At 27.8% G+C, this 21,251-nt stretch overlaps 2 protein-coding genes across 2 annotated transcripts; one reads left to right on the forward strand and one right to left on the reverse strand.

Annotated features, from left to right (window-relative positions):
• The first annotated feature begins 4,931 nt into the window (after nt 1-4,931).
• LOC126898232 (uncharacterized) lies at nt 4,932-6,960 on the forward strand. The gene is made up of 4 exons (XM_050672172.1): nt 4,932-5,260; nt 5,521-5,676; nt 6,554-6,718; nt 6,793-6,960. The coding sequence occupies exons 1-4, from the start codon at nt 5,162-5,164 to the stop codon at nt 6,958-6,960; spliced, it is 588 nt and encodes a 195-aa protein (XP_050528129.1). The 5' UTR covers nt 4,932-5,161.
• A 9,040-nt stretch (nt 6,961-16,000) lies between these two features.
• LOC126898619 (transcription elongation factor SPT5) lies at nt 16,001-21,072 on the reverse strand. Its single transcript, XM_050672864.1, has 14 exons — nt 20,683-21,072; nt 20,516-20,607; nt 20,378-20,435; nt 20,073-20,302; nt 19,860-19,997; nt 19,465-19,790; nt 19,279-19,400; nt 18,775-19,182; nt 18,458-18,711; nt 18,189-18,384; nt 17,995-18,126; nt 17,260-17,923; nt 16,477-16,638; nt 16,001-16,417 (listed from the first exon to the last, which is right to left on the reverse strand). Exons 1-14 carry the CDS (start codon nt 20,731-20,733, stop codon nt 16,092-16,094), a joined length of 3,159 nt encoding a protein of 1,052 aa, XP_050528821.1. The 5' UTR covers nt 20,734-21,072; the 3' UTR covers nt 16,001-16,091.
• Between the last annotated feature and the right edge of the window lie 179 nt (nt 21,073-21,251).

Consider the following 21,251-nt stretch of genomic DNA (forward strand, 5'->3'; position numbering starts at 1 on the left):
TGTACTTTCATTATCAAAACAGTACATTATTAATAATCTTTTTTTTCTCATATATGATGTATGAGTCTATGAGTTCATCGTTTAAGTTGGGATTCATCTATGACAACTATGCTGTCCAACGTTAAATCACAGTTACCAATATTTTTATCAAAATTAAATTTTTTACATAGTCCCACGTATTCTATAATATAAACACGATTATTATAATTAGAATATTAATAATTTTTGTGTATACCAGGGGTGTATTTAAAGGAGATATGAGCCCCTCTTGAACCGGCGCTATCGATATTTTTTCAGGCAACTTCTATGAAATAAGTACCTAATGTCCTTTTTTTTTGATCATCATTTTGTTTTTTAGCAAAAAAAATTCTATAGCATGTTTAACAAAGTAAAAAAATATTAAATACCCTCCTAAAATAATTTTTCAATGCGCCTAAAGGGAATACCTCATTAACAAACGTCAACCTTATACCCAATACATTTTACTATATTCTCTTTTTGAATTTTACTGATTTTAATAATAACATATTTAATATATTTTTGTTATACTGATTTTGATGTAATATTTTTTCTGCAAAACACTTATCGTGACAGGCGTAGCCGGGTACTCCTACCGTAATCAGTGGCCTTCTTATGATGACGGCCCGAAGAGGCGCTGAAGGCTGGTAAGACTTGGAGGGCCCCGTGTCTGGGGCGGAGACCCACCTAGGCGAAGTCTAGTTTATTTTTAATAAAGATATCAACGTGTTTAAGCTTGGAGACATGGTCTATTCAATTTAAAAATAAGTCTCCTATTATTTATGAAAACCATATTTATATTTAGTCAGCCAAATTTTTTAAATTGGTTTACTTTTTTACATGAAATCAACTAGACTTTAGTTTTTGCACATCAACACAAAATATTTTTGTCATGCACAAAAAATTTCACTAAAAAAGCCTATGGTGTAAGGAGAATAACCCAATTTTGAAATAAGCGTTATGAAATTAAGCAATTTCATATTAAGACGTTTTTTTTTGTCAATTGTAATCTTGGATATGTTGACAAGGAGCATCATTTTTCGAGCTACATCCATAGAGTGCTAACCTGAAGTGTAAGTTTATATAGAGTGTTCAGTAAGGAAACGAGTTTCTATTTTTCTCATTGTTTGTAACAATTGACCCGTTTCCTTACTTACTGAACACTCTGTATACATAAGGACTTAAACAAACAAAAAATACAGAAGGACCAAATTGAACGTTCTGTTTATCAATAAAATCACGATTATTTCGATTATATTTTAATAATGGACGCAGTTGATCACCTCTAAAGACTAATAGACTATATCCTTTTGTGCACTCCTTACATTTTATTCTGATGTAAACTTCAATCATTATAAGTAATATATACTAAAATTTTTAAACAATATAGATAAGAAACGAGTTATAACAAGTTTATCAGATTGAATGCACACTATTATGCCCATTTTAGTATTTTTCTTAATTGTCATTTTTAAACATTTTTTTTTTTTTGGTTCGAAACATCAGTAACGTAATGGCGAAAGTGTAAGCGACGGGATTTTACTAGATTAGTCCGGTTGTTCTGTGGTGGCGCCGCACCAAGTTTGGTCCACCCGCAAAACAGGTTCTACGCGGAGTTCATCTGTTGGAAAATGTTTCCCCCACACTATAAAAGGGCAAATACCCTCGGCATTTAGGGTATTTTTTCGTAAGATAAATATAGGTTAAGTGTTGACTTCGATTGAAGTTTATCGACAGTCTTTTGTTCAGTGTTAATCTGTGCATATTAATTTTTATTCTCTATTTAGATATTGTGTTCATAACAGTATTTTGACCCCTACATATATGAGGATTACAAATGAAATTGATTTCAATTGCACAATTAGATGGATTAAATAAACCACAGTAATAATTATTTTTTTTTTATTTACGAAAATATTAAGTTCTTATAATATAAATACCACTCAACACGAATTTTGCAGATACGTGTTTTTTTTATAATGTTCATTGCTCAAAGGTGAATATATTTTCTTTAAATAATCAACTTCAAATCATTTTAGCTTCGATGCGAAGTTGAGAAGATATTTTTAAATTTAATTACTTAGAATTTATTTATTCTTTTAGGGAATTGATGTCATTTTATAAAAAATTATTTAAATACCTTGAGAATTTTTCTATGGAACATACAAGCTCAAATTATTCTTTACGAGCTTAAAACAAGATTTTATTTTTTGTATATCTATAAATTATTTTAACTATCAATCTATTTATTTATTTATTGTTGATTTATATCTATTATAGTTATTATTAATCATTTGCATTATAATAAACATATGTTTTGGTTTTTTTTTTAAATTAGAAATACTATTATTATAGAATTTTAATACATTAACTAAGGTACAGTGGGTGCTTAAAAATCAAATCATACCTACCTTATTTAAACTTATATTAAAGTGAGAAAGGGGTGTGGGAGGCTGTGGAACCAATGAAAAAGAATGAAGCAGTAGGACCCACATGAAGTGCCAGTAAAAATATGGAAAATATTAGGCAGTGTTGGCATAAGGTGGTTGAAGGATCTTTTTAATAAAATTTTATTAGAAAGGGAAATGCCAAAAGAATGGAGGAATAGTCTTCTTCTTCTTCCTCGCGTTAATCCCAACTACCTGGGGTCGGCAATTTTTATACACGAGTCCAGCCTAGAGTTAAGTGGTGATGTCCCTACACCGTTGACACTACAAGCGTTGGGTAGACCTGTACACATGACCGGTGAAACAGCTACCGCACAAGTTATCCGGCTGGTATCAAACACTTTTTTCCTTAGGCCTTCACCGTTTTTAACTACATTATTCCCTCTCACCTGTTTTCCCCGCGTACATCCGAGATGGGACAATTCGGCTAAGTTTTGTTCAGGAAACCTCATACTATTTGACAAAAATTTTACGCCGGCTGTCGACCTGGCGCAACCTCATTAGTCGCCTCTTACGACTGGCAGAGAGACCATGGATGTATTCTTATCTCCTATCCACAGAGAAAAATGGAGGAATAGTAATGTGTAATATGAGTCATAGTAAAAAAAATTGTGAAATGGTAATAGATAAGAGATAAAGAAATGATGCATCGGTATGTAAAAACCAGTTTGGATTTATAACTGGTAAGTCAACGATGGAGCCATTATTTTGTGTGAGGCAACTAATAGAAAAGTTCAGGGACAAGAAGAAAAAGTTGTATATGGTATTTATAGATTTGGAGAAAGCGTATGATAGATATGATATATGATACTTCGTATGATACTGAGAGAATTTTTAAACTGGGCATTAATGAGAAAAGAAGTCCTGAAAAGGTACACTAATATAATAGAGGATGTGTATGATGGCACTTGTACTAGGGTAAAAAGTGTAGGAGGAGTAACAGAAGGTTTTAGAGTAAGAGTAGGAGTGCACCAAGGTTCTACTTTAAGCCCTTACTTATTTTCTACAATGATGGATATGATAATAGATGGATTTTATAATAAAGTAGTAGACAGAGTGTATAGAGTACGAGTTTAACAAAGGAGAACACGACGTAGTTATAATAAGGAGATCAATTAAAATAGGCGAGGACGTAATAGGAAAGGTGGAAAGTTTTAAGTATTTAGGATCAGTTATGCAAAAGTACGGTGATATTGACGACGATGTAATACATAGGATTAAGTGCGGGTAGTTGAAGTAGAAAGAAGCATCTAGTGTGATGTACGATAAAAATTTTCCATGAGGCTGACAGGTAAGTTCTATAAAACTATAGTGAGACCAGCTATGATGTATGGTTTAGAATGTTGGACGGTTGACAAAAAAGAGAAGCAGAGAATGAGATTAGTTGAGATAAGAATGATTAAATGAATGAGTGGAGTAACTAGAAAAGAAGGATTCCTCATGTTATGAGGAAGTTTCAGTTAGATATAAAGGTGTGAAAAAATAGTAGCAATTAGTTATTAAGGTGTGAAATAATTATTAGTCATAAAATAAAATCATTAGATTTCATTAGTAGTAATCATTTATAATTTCATCCTTAAACTTTAAAATAAATAAAAATACATTATATAGAGTATTCAGTAAGTAAAGAAGCATGTACATTGTTACATGCAATGTGATCAATAGAAACTCGTTTTTTTACTTAATGAATACTATATTTTTCTTTGTGGTGGTGATACCTTAGTATTATTAATAATTTTGAGTAAAAAATAATTGTTATTTTATAATTAAACAAGCTAATATGGCGTATTTTGCGATAGCTTTGTGAAATTTAGACCAAAAAATTTGTATCCAACACAATAAATTGTTAGATAATTACAAACGGTGTCTAATAAAAATTTGAATAACTTACAAATAGCGATTGACTCTAATCGAGTCAATACAAGTATGGCGGTTTTTGTTAGTGTGTATACACAGTATCTTATATATATAAGATGTTCTAATATTTTTAAATACCATAATATATAGTATTATTAATAATATATTAGATTTTATATTGATAAAAAACAAACGTAAATTAGTTAAATTTATCTTACTATCACTAACTTGAATGGTTATAAAATAAAAAATGTCAGTGTCGACGTTTATTGTTTATTAGCAAGCCGGAAAGAGTCCAAAGTCGATAAGAGATTATTGTGATTATTAATGTGTTATTTAACACATTATTTTTATACATCATAAAGGTCATAAAAACCGCAAATTGCTTGGTGTTTAGAATAATTTACAATATTTTACACATTTATTGAAATATAAATATATTTAAGGACATTTTTTAACACAATCTTGAAATAATGTAGTAAAAATTTGCCATAATTATTATTTTAATAATGTAAATTTACTGCTTAATTTTTTTTTAACCAGAACTGAGATGTTTCTTATAGAATAATACATTATATTATGGTGAAAATAAATTATTTTAGCAGAAAATTAGTTGCGGTTGAGAAAATATCACAGCTACAATAGTCAAAATGAAAATCGATCATAGATAACAAATAAATAATTACCAGAAACGTAGAAATATTTATGTTTGTTGTACATACTATAACCATTTATATTCGTTCATTAAATTGGAGAAGAGAAATAGTTTTAGGATTGAATACTTAAATTATTGGCATTCATCCGTTTTTATTACCCGTTGACTCGTTAGTTTTTTCAAAATGTTTGAGAAGGTTATCTTTTTTATTTCAGTATTCAGCTTCGTATTAATCACAGTATATAACGCTCCTGAAAGCATTTACCGTCCTAATTTACCTTGCGTAAGTAAAACTTATGCAATAAATAAAATATAAATGTACAATTCCAATTAAAACGACTATAGCTGTTTACAGTATTTTATATATTTTAAAATGTTGCTAATAAAATACAGTTTTATTCTTTCAATGTATATTCATTAATTATAAATTTATGTAAAAACAAAAATTAAATTAAACATTGATTTAGATTTAAATAGTAATTTATTTATTAATAAATAAAACCAATGAAAAGACATTTTTTTAATTGTTCACTTATTTTATAGGGACCATACAAATGCAGTTTCAAAGCGTTGTTTAAGTGTAATGATACAATTAATTATTTGATCAATCATAATTTGCATTTTACGAAACTCTCCTACAATAAAACAGCTGTGGATGGAAACGTAACGTTTTCTATTCCATTTGATGATTCATTAACAGTAAAAATTAATTTTAATTTAAATAAGTTGTACAATATTATAATATGTTTTTGGATAATTTTAAATAGCTTAAATAATATTTAAATATTTTAAACAAAAACTCTTTATGACATATATTATGTGAATTTATATATTCAGTTTTAAGAACTATATGTTAACAAATTTTAATGGCATTCTTATAACATTATTTTGATTTTAAAGTTAAAAAAATAAATATACTCTTACCTGGTTAATAGTAAAAGTTATATTTATGTGCATAAAATATTGTTTTAGTTTAATCATATTTTTACCATTGGAAAATCGATAATTTGTGCCATCAAAATGTGTTTTGAATGCAAATAAAACTATAGATATACATGAAATGTAAAAAAAAAATTAACAAATATTGCATAAAATTAATAATTCAAAGAGAAAACAGTAAAAAAAAAATGCCGTCAGTCGTTGAGATTCGATTCCGTACTTGTTTTAGATCACGTATTATCGACTAGACTACACGGGTTGTTTACCTGCAGAAAAATGACCCTATTTAAGCTAATTAAAATTTTACAAAGTCAATTTTCTCGACTTAGGGGAGGTATTGGCAAAAAAATTCCAAATACGTCCGATTCTGTATTCAATATAGATTACATCTATATAAATTTTATGAAAATCTGTGACCCCATCGCTGTGACCTCCTCTTGCCAGTACGTTTACGTAAAATTTCTTTTAAATGTTGACAACTTTGCGGCTGAAAAGCTCACTGTGAGAAAAACTTGTAACTTTGACTTTAAAGAGCTAAAATACGATACTTTTTCAAGTACAAAATTTTATATTTATTGTTATAATTGACCATATTTGTTTAAGTATATCTATAAGAAGAGTATTTTAATTTTTCTAGTTCAACGTAAATATGGCGGTTTGGTCACAAATAGGAGGTTGGAAAGATAATTACTTTATATTAAGTTATCCAAAGGCTTGTTCTTCTATGAAATTTTTTTGTGGAAGTACTAATTGGGAAACTTTACGTAGGCGCCTAAAATCTTCAGATTGCCCAATAAAAACAGTAAGAACTCATAGTAAAACATTGAATTTTCATTAATATGTTATAAATATTAATTGATATTTATATTTTAAAAGGGCACTTACCAATTTAACAGCGTAGATACAGATTTTTATAAAAAACTCAACTTACCTAAAGAATTTTTCTATGGAAGATACAAATTCAAATTGTATTACACAAACCAAAAGAATGATGTTGTCTTTTGTATAAATGCTGTTTTTGATATGATAAGGCCATGGGAGTAGTGTAATCTCGTTTTTACACGTTTTGTAATATCCGATTAAAGACATCTTAAATAACCATAACTAAGCTAGGTTTTAATTTTTAACTCTTTAGCTAAGCATTTAAACTCTACTAAAAATGGCATTGTAAATTATGTTTCTTCCCATAGTAAATATATTATGCAATATTCAAAGTCTCAATAATAATACTTTTAAGGTTGTCAAGTAATCAGAAATTTTGCAAAACACAGTCTAATTTCCAAAATTATCTTTATACAACAATAATTTTTATTAATCTAAATTTTTGGATGTCAAATTTTTTAAGATGAGACTCAACTAATGATTAATTTTACAAATAAGCCAAAAATCTCATTCTTAAACATTAAAAATATCATTAGTAAATTATTAAGTTTTAAAATGGTGTCTTCTTAAATAAAACATTTATTTACTTAATATCATAAAATTATAGTTTTACCTAATAAGCTTTTAAATTAAATTAAAAAAGAAAAAATTAATTTGATCATGAACTTAATGCACTTTACTCATGATAAAATTTAATTACGTAAGAATTATATTATTTAAAGTATTATTTTTTGTTTCGACGTTGTTTGTGTAATTTTTGATTTTATAAAATTACTCACTGTTAAAAAATGATAAAGTTTTCTAATAATAATTTCTATAGTTGACTCCTTATAAGCTTTTTTCATTGTATAATCCGCAAAATCAAAACTTTTAATAGGCTTCTATCCTAATTTTTATGTTATTTTTTGAAAACTAATGACGCGTTGTTCAATTTTTAAAAATGTTAACGGTACTCTTAAATTAGTAAGCTTAAATTTTCAATTAGATATGTAATCAGAATTTATCATTATTAATAAAATAATTGGCTAGATAAGAATTTTATTTTTTTTTAATTTCATGCAAATTAATAAAATATTACATATTAATAAAATTACAACATATTGAATTTCTGGAGTTTTATATTTTTTAATTAGCAGCATAGGTTTTGCCATTCATGTACATTAAGCACCGCCAACTCACAAACCCCTCAATAGACCCAACATGTATTACACATTTCATTATTTTTATACGTGGCTCTTATATTTTTAAGTCGCATGAAAGATGTTATTGTGTTTTTGAATTTTTTTTAATTACAAAATAAAGTTATTTTTTTTTTAATGTAAATCACAACCAAATAAATGAACTTAATTTGAAACATTATACGTCAAAATAACATATGGAAATACATTATGTTATATGCTAATACTATATTTTAACGATATTTTTTGCGACTATCGATGAAAAATTCAACAAAAATCTGGCCCGCATCTGTTGTCTAATTATATCGTTCATCATTACAAGTAAATTTGTAAAAATTAGTACCACGCCAGAATAGGTTTTAATATCCTATCATTTCTTGAAAATTTTTAATTGCCATGGAAACAAAAAATAACACACGAGTAACAAAATTGTTACAGGAGCACTAATAGTATTATATTAATCAAAAATGAATATAAAGAATAAAAATTTTCAGTCAAATTACTACTTTTTAAATCTTTGATAATTGAAATTATGCAAGCTAATTTTATTTTAGCCCACTGTGCATTCTGAAAAATGGAAAAAAGACTAGATTGAACAACTAATAAAAATTAGACCAAACCAAACCAGACTATTAAATAAAATTGTTTGCCCAGACCAAAATGGATGGAACCAAATTTTAAACGGACTGAACCAAAACAGAAACATTAATTAAAATAGACTTTGTGACTGGACTTAATTTTACATATTAAAAAAAATTAGTCATAATGCATGTACAAAATATTTTTTTAGTCTTTGGTTAAATTTAAAACAAAATTAATGAGTATATGAAATTATTTTCCATAAAAATATCTAAAAGTTTCCTAGCAAATAAACTTATCAGTAATATTATTTAATAATAGTCTACTTTATTAATACTTATTATAAAATATTTTTTTCTTAAATTATTATTTTATTGAAAGAAACAGTATAAAATAAAATACTATCATTACATATAACATAAAACATTTTTCTTTTTTAATCTCTTATATGATTAAAAATAAATATTTACAGGTAATTTTCAACTGATAGCTGTTTTTCCTTGATAAACAAATGAAAATAGATGTTTTTCATTTTAACTTCGATGCGAAGCTGAGAAGGTATTGGTTTTACTAAGATGTGTTTATTTTTTTTTTTTTTTTGTGTGTCTGTTACCACTTTTTCTCAGCTCTCACCGAACCGATTTCTTTCAACGATACGTCAAAAGATCACAAATTGTATCTAGTCGAAGACATTACCCTTAAAAATTGAAAAAAATTCCCTCGTTCCCCGTAAATGGGGGAAACCTCCAAAAAAATTACAAATTTAAAAATCGCTAATTTTCGAAATTTTTTCAATTTTTTTTACTTAAAAGTGCCATAACTTTTTCAAAAATCAACATATCAATATAATTCTATTTTATATAGATGTGTAATATTATTACCTATCATTTGGTATATATTTTTTTTATATCTGACCCTTTACCTGCCCACAGGGGGGGATTTAAAATGACCACTTTTTCACAAAAAATTTACTTTTTCAACTTAAATTTTGAAAGTGTTCCGGAAAGTCTGACACTTTTATATATATCTTAAATTAAAGCTAATGTAATTTACTTTATTATGCGAAAAAAAAATTTCGGACTTTATTTTATCTTCACGGTGAAAATGGCTACCGAATGCTATTATTGTGTGAAAATTCTCGATTTTATTTTTTACATTTTTAACTTTATAATGCTATGACATATTGAAAAGTGTATGGATCAACATTATTTTTTTATGAGAAATAATATTTTAATAATCCCTTTTTCATTCTACATACTTTATCTTAATTAGGATATTAATAATGAACTAGCAGATCATGAAGCTTTTGGAATAATCCACCAATTTTTTAAAATTAAACAATATCTAAAGATTTGCATCGAAGCGTTTTTTTTTTGATAGTGATTTTAATCACTGTCAGATATCATTATACTTGATCCATCTATACCACGTCACCACTGTGCCGCGACCCCCCTGTGCTGGGTTTTTTCATTTTTATTATACTTTATCCAACAATATAAATCAAGATTCGCATAAATTAAATATTGATTATTAACACAAGAGTATTTTTTTAAAAACATGATGTTAAATCATAATTAAATATAAATCATATTGTGGTATTTTAGAAGTTCCATAAGATTTTTTACATGTCTAACTATAATTATATTTAAAAAGCTACCATTTTTGTCAAAAATTAATAGAAAAGACTATGAAGTTATTTGATAATATAATAAAAATTGATCACTTGTGGCTAATTAATTAAGTAAAATTAAAACTATATTAAAAACATTATTAATTTAAAAAACTAAAAAATATTAAACTCAAAGCCACAAAAAATTAATGAATAGTCGCGGATATGTATTTCGGAAACAATGTTACCATTATCAACGCTTAACACATACTATGTGTTTGTATGTGTTTAGCATTTATTATGTGTATGACATTTATTGTACTTATTTTTAATAAGAATGTTCACTATCAAAAATCAATTTGAACAAATTACGATAAAAATAATAAGTTTTTTATTTTATTATTTTATGTGCGTGGTTTGACTATAAGCAAAAATGTTCCTAAGTTGTTGTACATTAATCCATAATTAAAATAACGATATTACATAGATTTAAAGTAGTCAATTTTCTCCATTTAAGGACGGATCTGGAAGAAGCTAATGATATTTTTAATGTATAGTAAAAAAAAAAATCCATTATTTAAAATATTAGACCAACATGTTAATTTAAGTATAAACAGAACCGTGATTCAGTCTGAATCAGGTTAAATCGAACCAGATATAGTTCTGCTATGTAGGGGAAGGTCGAACATAGTTGAGTTGAGTTTAGGGACAGAAAAATTACAAAGTATTGCTACCAAACATCTTTTAATGAGTAATAATATGAACAATTTTTTTTTAATTTTAACTCTGCTCTTGTAATTATTATTATATTCATGTGTACTTAGTTGAAGTAAGCAAGAAACTATTTAAAAAATTAAATATGATGATTCACTTTGCTCGAATATCACAGTGAAGTAAATATTTTAACTGATTTCGTTTTTGATGCAACTACTAAACAACACTATTTTTATCTTTTACCCCAAAAGAAAACTTACTTTTAACTTATTTTATACTTGAATAAAATTTAAGATTATAAAAGAAAAACTATCCGCAAGTAAACGTAAATCCGAATCCATCCCAACAAAAACATATTTCTAAAACCAACTCGAATATTTTTATCAATAAAATAGTTCACATTAACACAAAGTACTCTTTACAGCGCTGGTTAAAACCAGCACTTTTGGCCACTTTGTACCGAGTTTCGGGATTGCCTTTGTCTCAGGCGAACGGATCATGAATGATTCAACAAACGAGTGAACTAGAAATCACTTGTCCCGTTGGAAAAACAATGTGTTAATGTGTGGCTAAAAAAACTGTCAATCACTACACTCAGATATGTATCATTAAGTCCATTAGTGGGATACCCATTGCCGCCACGGAGGAGACACTTCTACGCAAACAAGACAGCGCCAGGCTAAGGCAACTGAAAACAAAGTTAGCTCAGACTTCCAGCCGTCTCTGCTGAAGTGCATTCCATCACCACCAACGTGACGTCCGCGTAACAGATAAGACTCACGTGGGTCAGCAGCGAAAATGGTAGATGTGGTTAGAACCGATGTTCCACAGCAAAGGTCCGAAGGCTAAACCCTGAGGGACACCTCCCCTTATGAGTTTAGTTCTCGAATATGTGACACTGAAATACTCGATAATCCGGTCTCTCCTAAACGCAACTGAAATATTTATTTAAACCCTAACCGTACGACTGACTTGTGATATAGTCGAAATTAAAAGCCAAATCACAACTAAAGATGTTTCAGGCACAGGGGAATATTATTCTATCTTACGGGACCAACCTTTTAAAAAATAACAAATTAATTTTCGTGATTATAATTATTAAATTGTATAAATTATATTAAAAAAATTATAATAAATATAGAGTTTATTATACAAATATGTTAGATATTTATATATTTTCATGACAACTGTTCCTACAAAACGTTTAATAATAGCAATTTAAAATTTTTTTCCGAGGCTGTCGTCATAAGGATAATGATCAATTATTTATCTTTTTTTTTAAGTTCTGAATAGGTAGACCAAAAAAATTGCATCGATTTGGAAGAATAATAATATTCAATCTGATAGAAATAAAAAATGCTTACTGTAAATGAGTGGAACAAAATGATTCAACAAAGAATTAAATAAAAAAAATAATAGACTTCGAAAGAAGTTCAGCCATGAATTAATATTTTTATTTTATTAAAAAAATAAGAAAATATTCCTTGATTCTAATGTGTATCTTTTAATATTCCCATGTAATTGTTATTATTACTACTTTATTTAATTTTTAATAAATAGATCCAACCCAACCCAATAAACAGAAGTAATCAATTTGTCATTTTACGATGATTGTATAGTAATTGGCATTTACTTATCAAATCAGAATTCTTTATTCAATTATCAATTATTAATAAATAAAATACTAAATATGTGTCGGCTTGCAATGGAAACTCATAAACGGATATTTTTTTAATTGGATTCATAGCTGAAAAGCTATTGGATTTACACTGAGTGTATTTTCTTTTTATTTATTATTTTTTTATGCCACTGAAAACGATTACTCCGCTCTTACTGACCAACTTTATTCAATGATATGTCAAAAGATCATAGAATGTAAATAGTTGAAGCTATCAGTACATAATCGTTTAAAATTAAATTAATATATAACTTTTTAATATAGTGTATGATTAAAATTAAAATGACGTTCTGATGACTTGTTCTATGAGTTCATGTAATTTTTGATAGGAGTGTTCATTTTTTTCAATTTTTTTTTGAAAGTAGCATATCATCGAATCGTTTTACGACAATGTTTTATTTATTGTCAAGTATCAGTCAATATTAATCTAAAAAATGCCTCAGCTTTATTTTGTTTGGTCTCTACTGTACTTTAAATTATATTGAATTTATTATCACGACCATTTAATATACAAATATATGATCTTAATTTTTTTAAGACTACATAAAATATGTTAATTTCAATTTTAAGATCGTATTTATATCATAAAAATCATGTGATATGATGATCATAACAAAAATTTTAAAAAATATCCTCTTTTAAGTTTCCATACCAAGCCGACAATAGGAATTGGTTTACAATTAAGAAAATAAGGAGTAATTTGTAGGCCACTTAATCGACAAAGAATAAGCGAATAAAATAAGATTATTAGTACTAGGAATTTATGAGAAAAATGTAATCTTATAACAGTAGCCATTGCAGCAACGGCTCGCAATGCTAAATGACCGATCGCAGAATAAAATGAATACAAGTGAAACTAATATAAGCGTGTTAAAAAAGGTACTAGGATTTCATGAGGTAATACGCATTCAGCGTTACACACCATTATTGTTCGTTGTGATGTCCAATGAACATTTCTTTTAGTGACTGACCAGTCAGGCGTTAATTTTTCGGAACATAAAAATGTTCGGATGGTGCCATTTCATGACTTAGGCAATTGCCTAATTGCTATACTTAACTCTGTACGTTGTACGAGTAATGTTGATAGTTGTGTTGTGTTTTATGTCACTATATTTCAGTATTATTCCTATGAAAAATGTGAACATCTCAATATTTTCATACATTCGATTTTATTTAGCGATTGCTATTACTGAGGTCAATAAATTAATATTTAAAAATCGTATCTCATTAGTTTAAAAGTGGGACAGTTTTCCAAGTAGTACATCTTTTAAAATAACATTAATAACATTTGATAATTTTTTTATTTATCACAATTTTGCTAACTTTATTTTAATACCAAAAATGTTATTTACATTTTAATTCACTTATTTTTCGACGAAATACACTACAGTTTACTAACAATTAATTGGTTTTCATTTTTCCTGTAATGTAATTGACAATATCAATGAGTAACTGAATAACGATTACCTGTTTCAAAAGAAGAATAAAATGTTCAACATTTTTACATACTCTGTTGGCTACAAATTTTAGTAAATTAATTGCTAGAAATGTATCAATAAAATTTGTTATTATTAAATAACTTGTTAATTATAATAAAATAAAAGTTTACTCAATGTAAATCATTTTTAATTATAACCTAAGTTTTTGGATGCCTCGGTACGCTAGAAATGTAAGATTTATAAACTGTCTTAGATTATCGATAATCATTAGGTTTATTATTTTAGCTTCAACGTCTAACACATAAATGTCTATTTTTCAAGTGCTTAAAAAATTATTTAAATTAAGATATTTAAAACTTATCTGCTTTGTAGAAGTGCAACTTAAAATTTATTTATATAAGAATACTCCATTTTAGTTTTGAAAATAACAAGCCTTATAAGGGGCTTATTCAAGTTGATTAATTTCACATTCTTTTAGTTTTAATTTAAAATATTTTTCTCGTTACCATTTAGACATTTTGTTTTTAAAAATTTGTCTTTTGTAAAAGACTGATAAAGTAATTTTATATTCAATTAATAATTATTTTTCAAGTTTATCTAAAAAATGAATACAATGATTATTTTATTAAAATAAAAACTAAGACAGATTTTATTTAGGGAACTCATAAGAGCTAATGAATAAACTTTTATTTTGTAATTAACATTTTTATGCTGAATTTGAATTTTAACATTTTTGTGACTCCCTATGCGTTCATCAATAGAATTCTCAAAGCTAAAAGTTAAGGGATTTTATACATTTTACTGTTACATGACTGTATAAAGTACACTTTCATAGTTATTATTATAAATATCAATACATTTTTTTGTTTTGTGATTTTAGGAAATTTCACATACTTGTACGTTGGACTTGGCCAGAGCAATTCTAAGTACTCTAGATGATTTTCAACAAAGTTTAGGCGCTTATCCAGATGGGAGTTTCTTGAACCTTTTAAATAACCTGACAAGACAGACTGTTTATGCAATACATACTGTTATTAATACTATGCTGTTGATATTGGGCGTTATCAACGTGGCCATCAATGTCATCAAATTTGGATTGACCGAAATTTGCACAATCAACGTGATACGAAAAACCAACGACCGCTTTGCTCGAATGCTGTTGTTTGTTGCCGAAATTACTGTCCTATGCTTTTTAATGACTATGGCCTGGTCTCTAATTTACGAGCCTTTTATTCAGTTACAATTGTCTGTTTTGCGAAACATGTTTAATATGATCAGCTGAATGCCATTTATGTTCGGTGAAACCGTAGTATGTAATTTGATTAACAATGTGTGTGTATTAGTTCGGCTTGGACTATTTCGAATAACATTTTTAAAAATACATTGTGGTAAACATAACACACATAAGACGTTTATTTATACTGAATTTTTGTCTTTAAGAAAGCAAATATTATTTATTCTATTGATATTCGATGGAAATATTCGATTATCTTACAAATAGTAGTATACAAATTAAATTTATCAGATGGCTTGATGTTAGAGCAAAATATTTGTTACATTAACAAAGAAAATTATAAGATATTTTATCATAGTTACATAAAGAATAGGGTTTGTCAAACTAGTTACCAAAAAACATTCGGTATCCTAATAAAGAGCTGGTCTAATAGGAAATCGTGATAACTATAAAATCACATCAATGAGTATGGTAATTTATCTAAAATTAAATTAAGCAGGTTATTTAAGTATAAATTGATAAACAACTTGAACATTTTAATCCAGGAATAGGTACAAGAAATCTTCTTAACAAAAATGTCAGTGTGCCATTTTTCTCAATTCAGTGCTGGTTATTGAAATCAGTTAATACTATTTAAAAATCAGAGTTCAAAATAAGAACATTATTTGTTCTTATTAGACTAAAAAAAATCAAGACCTTATATGGTCTTGAATTTTTTTTAATTGTTATATTTTAATTATTTATTGTATTTTTTATAATCATCACTTGATATTTAAGTATTTAGTATATAAATTTAATTGTTTATATATAGTAATCTTCAAAGAGCCTACAGTCATTTATACAAATATTAAAAAAAATACAATTAAGTTGCTCTACATAAATGTAACAATGGAATAAGTAATGGATTTTTTTCATCTGACATCAAAACTACTCCTTCACTTCCTTCTATTGCCACCATGTTGCCTGTTCTATCTCTGTATTGTCCACAAAGAACCTTTACATAATCACTCGGCTTTGGCATAACTGGTTCCAAATTTTCATTTTCAATAGTGACTACACGTTCCTCTTCTGGTAAATAAACACTACATGTTGCTTCACTAACATCTCTAATAATTCCAGTTTGGCCAGCTAAATCTGAATCAGCTATGCGAACATAAACATCAGTAGTTTGCCAACCAGGTGGTAAACCTGAAATTAAAGGATAATTATTTAAAAAAATGCATTTAACAAAAATATCTATCACATACCAAATGATGTTAAAGAGGGAGCTGCAAGTCCTGGAGATGATACAGATGATGGTGTCATTAAACTGGCATAAGACCCAGATGGCGATGGTGCTGGATGATATTGAATACTACGTGGACTAGCAGTATTTAATGGACTTGGTGTATTAATATAAGAGTTGCTACCTAAAATAAAATTTTAATACAAAACGTACATAAGGTTTTTAATAAGGCTTTTAAGAAATAAAATACAAATTATTAAATTAAACAATGAATTTCCTAGTGTAACTTAAAGCTTAGTCTATTATTATAAGTTAAAAATATTTCATCCCAAGATATTACAATTATGTTATTTAATAATATATTTGGCAATATAATATTGATAATATTATAATATAATACAATATTATTGAAATATTATTATTTGGATTGTAATTATTCAGAAACTTACAAATAAAAAAATTAACACTATTATAAATATATTTTATACAGTTTGTTTTATTATTTTTTTTTATGGAACTTATTTCTAAACAAAAAGATAACTATCACAAATACATTTGTCTGACTACTTTTATATTAGCTTTTGCGGATTTTATAAAGGATATTTTTGTAGGTATATTTTTAGAAGAAATAGAATATTAGTTAATTTTAGATGGATAAATCTATAGATAAAATCATTTCTAAGGTTCGTATCAACCTCATATGTATTAAACATATAGAAAACAAAATTAATTGAGTCAGTCATGTCATCTCACTAATATTATAATATTAAATTGAAAATTTTCAATAAAATGTAAAATTGCTTACTATTAAAACCAGCACCAGATGGAGAAATTGCTTGATATGGTGAATATGAGTGATCAGATGAGCCATATCCAGTTTGTGCATACGGAGTACCAGGATCCATTGGGTATTCGAGATCAGCATCAGTTATCCTAGCAGGGGTATATCCAGCTGCAGGATCCCATGCTTGAGTAGGTGTTTTAGATCCATCATGTGAAGGTGTCATACTACCATAATGTGGAGTTCGATTACCAGCTTCATAATTAGGTGTCATTGAACCATGAACTGGAGTCTTGCCTCCTTCACGATAACCAGGTGTCATCATTACATTAGCTGGAGTCCTGGAGTATGATGATGTTAATCTTCCATCCTTGTTTTGTTGTCCAACAATAGTGATATTTCTTCTATCAACTGATATGGTTTGACAAGAGGAATGAAGTTCAACTCTTGCAGTACATTCAGTTGCATCTTTTACGATACCAACAGCTCCTTTATATGGACCACCAGTAATTCTTATAGTTTGACCAATTAAGTCTCTATCTCTACGAACACCACTAAATCTATTTCCTCCACCACTACCTCCACTACCACGTCCACCACCACCACCTGCACCAAATGGGCTACCGGGTGTGTGTCTGGGAGATGTGATTTGTGGTGAAGCAAATCCATTTTGAGGTGTAATAAGAGCCTAATAAAAATTTATTTATAAAAAAGAAACATATTAAGAAAAAAAAATTTTTAAATCATTATAATAAATACTTTATTAGTTGAATTCCCAGCTAAGGCAATATGTCTTAAACGGCATACAAAAATTCCTCCATTATCTGTCATAAGACGGGAGTAAAGAAATGCATGATGACGGTAGAGATGTTTTATTTCTCCATGCATTCCCTTGAGAAATAAATAAGGTTACAAATATTAATATAAATTATAATTTTTCAATTAATACTTACAGTATGTGGTCCATCTATAACTTTAACAATATCTTTTCTTTGAATGGAGCTACCTAATGCATCAACACCAATAGTATTCCTATGTTCTTTTTTCTTGTTAAGCGATTGAGGTTTTGCTTCTACTAACTTTCCAGCCATATTTAATATGTGCATTTTTTCACGCTCAATCCTCACTATGACACCAACATTTTGTGGACTAAAATAATAAAATATCATAAAAGTATTTTGCATTGTGGTTATTTCAAAATTATAATTATGTAAAAACTAACTCTAATTGCACCAAATCACCCCATTGGAATTGTCCCAATGAGTCAACTCCTGATGCCATGTCCGAACATAATTGTAAATCGCGAGGTAAAACTTCTAATTCATGCATTGTGACATCAGAAAATAATACAATACGATTTTGTTCGACACGAACAATTAAACCAGTATCGCCTTCATAACGTCCACCAACTACTCTAACATGATCACCTTGTTTAAAAAATTTTCTTAACTCATTAGCCATAAATTCTAAGGGCATCTATAAAATATAACTATTTATTACATTTAACTTAAATACCACATATAAAAGTAGTAAAATTACCTTGAGATCATCATGTTTTGGCATAATTGTAACCATGTCACCATCAATTGATAATACTTTTCCTTGAAGATTTATTAATTCACCTGTACAGACTTCAACATTATCACCAGCACTTATTGCTTGGCTATTTGCTGCATTATCTTTAGAAACAGGTAGCTCAATATCTATTCCTTCAGGAGTTTCTTCAAATTTTTCTAGTTCTGATAATGTTGGTTTTACTCCATCAGTGGTAATGGCATTCATGTAAAAATTTTTGTACAAAAATCCTTTTCTACTATAACGATTTCCTTCAAATATCAAAAAATCACCATCACTAGTAACTTCTCCACCAATTGCTCTAATTGCTTCTGGGTCAAAAGGTTTTGCAGCTGGACGTCTTTTTTTCTTTCTTTTTAAAGCTTCCATATCCTGAAAGTTAATGATTGAAAATAAAAATTTAATACTTTTAAATTCAATTATTGAACAATTAACACAGTTAATTATTATAGCTAAAGTGTTCTTTACCGTAGTTGCTCTTAGTGCACCACGAGGCCGAGAGTAATCAATTCGAGGAATTAATTTAAGATGTACACTGTTTTGTCCTAAATCTACATAGTCTACTTGAGCGATATCATCCTTATATAAACCTATAAATTATAAAAAAATAATCTTTAAAATTACATTATGTATACTTAATCACATTCATAGTACCTCTTTTTAACCGAACCCATTGTTTAGATTTTAAGCCTGTTTGAACTTTGACAACTTTAAGAACATCTGTCATTTCTTTTATTGGTACCATTTGTTGTTTCCAAATACCCATTTTAAGACTACTTACATTTTCTATAGCTGATTTCACATGAGTTTGTTTGTAAGATTCAATATAGATATATCCTTTAACACCTTCAGGTGAAACAACAGATTTAATTTTTAATGGATCATCTGTAAATTGATATGCGATAAACTTTCTCATGAGTAGTAAAGCAGTATTTTTTTCTTCACCAATACGACATTTAACCATCCAGAGATTTGGATCTCTTTAAATTTAATAATAAATAGATGTTAGTTTATAACCATCAATGATTAATAAATGCTTTATAACTTACTTTACACCAGGTAAAAGTGTTTGTTGAGTAATTTCATCAGCTAGTTCTTCACCTCCATCTCCAAAATGTTTAACTGTAACTGAAGCATCAGCATATTTTTTTCGTAAATATTCCTCTATTTCATCTTCATTCTGGGAACTAAAATTATTATTTTTGAATTAAAGAATAATTTTATCTAAACATAAAAAAAAGTCGATATAATATAAAACTTACTCCCAAAGGGTTCCACGTCTACGTCCTTCAATTTCTCTAGCAGTTGGACCCAATTCGTCTACTTCATTACTCACAATACCATATTCTCCTGCTCCATCTTCCCATTCATCATCTTCTTCTACTTCGTCATCAACATCAGCTTCATCAATAATAAATCCTCCAAAACGTTCATTTTTCTTTTTCTTTTTGCCAGGACGATCATTTTCTTCATCTTCTTCTTCATCATATTCCTGTAGAATGAATAACATATTAAAATACACCTTTAATATTTATGTAATCAATAAATTATTTTTAAATAAGTTTACATCTTCTGAATTCAAGTCTTCTCCTTCAGGTTCTTGTTCATCGCCAACATCTTCTTCTCTATAAAACAAATTTAATAGTTTTAGTATTGTAAGTTAAATTAATTCAACAAACATAAAAATTATTATAAATTTATATACTGATTATTTTCTTCAGCTTCAGAAGCACTACCCGAACGACTTCTACTAACACTTCGACTTGAAGCATTTCTGCGTTGAACATTAGATTCTTCCTGTAAAATATAAATTAATTGAAACATATTTCAGCATATATTTATTAAGCAAATTATTATTTAAACAATAATTACCTCACTATCGCTGCCACCTCTGTAACTACCTTCGCTTTCGTAATCCGACATTTTAATCTATTTAAATACTTAAATGAAATATTTCTGTTAAAGAAACTACCTTTTGGTCTATCTTTCCTTTTGTTAATAGAAGAGATTATTTATTAATAATAATATTTTGTACGCAGATTTAAAAATATTATAGTGTATTTGTGCTGTTGGGTGAAGATTTATATCTAAATTTCATAAATAAATACTAACATTATTGGATTGATAAGAAAATAGCGATGGCCATCGATATTTAGTGATGTTAACAGTTTACACAACAATGACTGGGGGTATATTTAATCCTTTGAAAAGGCTTGTATATTTTAAATTTAGAAATTAGAAATTTAAAAATAGAATGTGATGAATGATTTTAAAATATATGAGAAATAAAATCATTAAAATTCTATAGAATTAATAAAAAATTAATTTATCGACGAATTTTGCCTTATTGGTGTAATGCCAATTTTGGAGGGTTGCCAAACCATTTTATAATATGTACGTGTTACTTGGTGTGTGGTATAAGATTTAGTATCAGTTACCGA

This window comes from Daktulosphaira vitifoliae, unplaced genomic scaffold, assembly GCF_025091365.1.
Source record: "Daktulosphaira vitifoliae isolate Bord-2020 unplaced genomic scaffold, ASM2509136v1 Scaffold_2, whole genome shotgun sequence".
Lineage (NCBI taxonomy): Eukaryota > Metazoa > Arthropoda > Insecta > Hemiptera > Phylloxeridae > Daktulosphaira > Daktulosphaira vitifoliae.

What these genes read in the sequence shown, in the direction of transcription:
- LOC126898619 (XM_050672864.1), bottom strand. Translation starts at nt 20,733, where the DNA reads ATGTCGGATTACGAAAGCGAAGGTAGTTACAGAGGTGGCAGCGATAGT. An exon ending in GGTGATTTGGTGCAATTAGA is followed by an intron (nt 18,385 to 18,457) that starts GTTAGTTTTTAC and finishes TTATTATTTTAG; the next exon opens with TCCACAAAATGTTGGTGTCA. An exon ending in TTATAGATGGACCACATACT is followed by an intron (nt 18,127 to 18,188) that starts GTAAGTATTAAT and finishes TTATTTCTCAAG; the next exon opens with GGAATGCATGGAGAAATAAA.
- LOC126898232 (XM_050672172.1), top strand. Translation starts at nt 5,162, where the DNA reads ATGTTTGAGAAGGTTATCTTTTTTATTTCAGTATTCAGCTTCGTATTA. An exon ending in ACCGTCCTAATTTACCTTGC is followed by an intron (nt 5,261 to 5,520) that starts GTAAGTAAAACT and finishes CTTATTTTATAG; the next exon opens with GGACCATACAAATGCAGTTT. An exon ending in CAGATTGCCCAATAAAAACA is followed by an intron (nt 6,719 to 6,792) that starts GTAAGAACTCAT and finishes ATATTTTAAAAG; the next exon opens with GGCACTTACCAATTTAACAG.